The sequence below is a fragment of the Lactuca sativa genome, chromosome 6 (genome assembly GCF_002870075.4).
Source record: "Lactuca sativa cultivar Salinas chromosome 6, Lsat_Salinas_v11, whole genome shotgun sequence".
Lineage (NCBI taxonomy): Eukaryota > Viridiplantae > Streptophyta > Magnoliopsida > Asterales > Asteraceae > Lactuca > Lactuca sativa.
The window spans coordinates 106,377,653-106,381,213 of record NC_056628.2 but is presented as its reverse complement, the minus strand read 5'-3'; the positions used below and the strand labels follow the sequence as shown (position 1 = coordinate 106,381,213).

Below are 3,561 nucleotides of genomic sequence, written 5' to 3'. Positions count from 1 at the left end.
TTTCAATGCAAAACACTTATGAACTCACCAACTTAATTGTTGACACTTTTTCGAAACCACTTGTATTTCTCAGGGAATCAGTAATACAGGTAACCACCAGCTTTTGGAGAAGGGAACACTAAGGGGCTGTTTGTTTGGCCTCTTAATGATCCCATAAAGAGGACGGCTCTGGATCATTCAGATTCAGAGTGTTTGGTTGAAATTATTTTTGCCTCTTAATCAACCAGATATTAAAAAAAATGTCTTATTCGCTCAGATATGATAGGAACTCTGGATGAAACTTTTTCCTTTGATGCCCTTACCCTAATCACCCGCCTCTTTTTTTCTTTCCTTCTTCTACTTCAGCGAACAACAAAAATTGGCTTCCTCACCTTATCGATTTCAGCTTGCAGTCGTCCTACAGCACCGGTTTGCCTCCGCCTACGCCGCCTCCACCTGCGCCGCCTCCCTTCTCTTCGCCTCCCCCTCTTCGCTCTTCGCTGGTAAGTTCTTCCAATCACTGGAGCGATTTTTACAGAGTTTTTCTCTCTTAAAATTGTTTCTATGTGTTGTGTTATTGTTATGTTCTTGCTGTCTTGCTATGATGGCTGATCAATTTGATTTTGGGTGAATGATTTGTGTGAAATCTAATTGAGTTGTAACCACCGATTTCTCAGTTTTATGTATGTTTTTTGTTGCTGGATTGTTGTGATGTTGAATTGCGTTTTTTGGTTTGAATATTGGGGTTGTTTGTGTTTGATCTTTATTCTTGCTGATTTTGCTGCTATATATGCTTTGAAATGTTGAATTTTGTTGCTGAAATGTCCAAAAAATTGATGAAAACAAATTAGGGATAATAAGAATAGATGTTGCTGAAATCTTATATCTTCTTGTTGTGATTTTTCTTCTATATGTTGTTGAAATATGCTATTTTTTGTTTAATTTTTCTGTTATGTTGGTCTACTTGTGGTAGTTAATTAGTTTTGTTGCTGAAATATATCATTGCTGGATTTTGAATATTAGACATGGCAATGGCACAAAAAAGGCCTAGAATTAATTGGAAACAAATAGAAGGTGTGGAAAAAACATTCCTTGAAGCTTGTATTCATGAAATTACAACTTACGGACGTGAAGGGAGTAGTTTAAAAGCAAGCTCATGGAAGAATGTAGCTGAAAGATTGAAAACAGAATACAATTTTGTAGTTGATCAAAAGCAAATGAAAAACAGATACGACTACCTAAAAGCAAAGTTTGGTGCTTGGTTGAAATTAAAAAACAAAACAGGCAACGTTTATAACCCTATAACTAACACGTTTAACATGGAAGAAGACGAATGGCAACTAGAGATCAAGGTATTGTGATTTTTGATAAGAAGTAATATATCATAATATTTTATAATATTTCATAATATTAATTTATAATATTTTCAAGCAGTTGAACAAAATGGTAGAAACATTGAGAACTTCTCCACTAGTGTACCCTGATCTTTGTGTTCAGTTGTTCGATGGGTCGGCTGCAACTGGCATTCATGGATGGGGGCCATCTTCTACACTTCCTCACCCTTCTCATGACTCGCCGGACATTAATTTAAGTGACTTTGATGGTATCAATGTAACTCACATGGAAAGTATGACTTCACCCGAAAGTCCAAATGAAGGAACCTCTAGTGTTTCCAAAAACAAAGGCGGTAAAGGAAAGGAAAAGCAACAATTAATGCCAAGATCATTGAAGTTGGTGATGAAATTAGCAAAGTTGCAAGGATGTTAGTGGAGAAACATAAAGAGCACGATATGACTTCATGTATGGAAAAGTTGGTGAAAATGGAATGGGGAATATCTGATCCAAGATACCAAACGGCTATTTTGCTTTTTGGTGAAAGTGCCGATCTTAGAAAAGTTTGGTTATTTCTTCCGACGGAAGCTTGTGAGATGTGGTTAAAGAATGTTGGATCAAAGTATGGGTTGATGTGATGGTTTTTTTAGGATTTTTATTTGATGTGTGTCGTTATGGATTTAAAATGTTGAACTTTTTTAGGATTTTATTTGACGTGTGTCGTTATGAATTTAAAATGTGAACTTTTTTATAATTTTATTTGATGTTTGTTGTTATTGTGTTTAAAATATTAAATTTTATATGTTGTTTGAAGTTATGTTTTTAAAATGTTTAATTTTATATGTTGTTTGACAGGTTATTTATGGATATCGATGATGATATTGTGTATTTCATGCTGCTTTCTTGGTATTGGATGTTTTTGGCTTCGACAAGAATAGAAAGGATAAGCGACTTGAATTCGGCATTGACCGGTCATGAATTTACGCAAGAATTGTTATATGGATCTTCTTTACAATGTCATGAATTGATGCGTCTTTCACGGGAATCATATATACTACTATGCAACCATTTTAAACAAAAAAATTGGTTGCAAAGTAGTCGGTCAATAAGTGTTGAAGAAAAGTTAGCTATGTTTTTGACAGTCATCGGACACAATGAGCGGTTTCGAATGGTTAAACGCAGATTTCAACATTCAACCGAAACAATTCATAGGTGTTTTCATGAGGTTAGAATTGCGATGATGAATTTTGCAAGAGAAGTTATTGTGCCAACATCTTCCAATGCAACCGCAAACACATCAAGACGACATAGAAGGTTGAAAGAAATATTTCCAGGAGCGATAGGTGCGTTAGATGGAACTCTTGTTCATGCAGTCGTGCCCGCTGATCAACAAACTCGTTATAGGGGAAGAGGAAAAGGCGAATGCTATCAAAATGTTATTGGAATTTGTAATTTTGATATGATATTCACGTTTGTATGGGCCGGTTGGGAGGGCATAGCACATGATTCACGAGTTCTAAAAGAAGTTGTATTTAACCCAACTTCCGGTTTTCCAATTCCTCCACCAGGTTTGTAATCTTTTTTTTTTTTTTTTAAACTTTGATTATTAAATACTTTATATATTTTTATATTATATAACAATTGAATAATTCACGTTACAGACAAATATTACCTTTGTGATGCCGCATACACCAACACTCGTGGATTTATGGCTCCCTACCGTAATACGAGGTATTGGTTAGCCGATTTCCAAAGACATCGTGCATTAACTAAGGAGGAAAAGTTCAACCATGCTCACGCACAACTCAGAAATGTTATTGAGCGCGCTTATGGAGTTTTGAAGGCCAGATTCCCAATCCTAAAGCAAATGGCTCCTTATCCTTTTCCAATACAAAGAGACATAGTGCTTGCTTGTTTTGCGGTCCATAATTTTATAAGGAAGTGTAATATTCATGATCAATTATTTATGGACTTTGAAGAAGACACTATGTTTACTGCTGAAGTAGAAGGTGGAGGAAGTGATGACCAAAACGTACACGACATTCAGTGGGGTAACCAAGACGCTGAATATATGGCTAATTTGCGTAACCAAATTGCAAATCAATTAATTTAAAGTTGTATGCTTAGGTTTATGTTTAATTTGGATGTTGTATGATGTTTAATTTGGGTGTTGTATGAATTTTAATTTGGATTTTGTTCTAATTTTAATTTGGATTTTATATGACATTTTGTATTTTATTTGTAGTTACT

At 35.0% G+C, this 3,561-nt stretch overlaps 1 protein-coding gene across 1 annotated transcript; it reads left to right on the top strand.

Annotated features, from left to right (window-relative positions):
* The first annotated feature begins 1,004 nt into the window (after positions 1 to 1,004).
* LOC128126853 (L10-interacting MYB domain-containing protein-like) lies at positions 1,005 to 1,746 on the top strand. Its single transcript, XM_052764993.1, has 2 exons — positions 1,005 to 1,331; positions 1,414 to 1,746. The coding sequence occupies exons 1-2, from the start codon at positions 1,005 to 1,007 to the stop codon at positions 1,744 to 1,746; spliced, it is 660 nt and encodes a 219-aa protein (XP_052620953.1).
* The last annotated feature ends 1,815 nt before the right edge of the window (positions 1,747 to 3,561 follow it).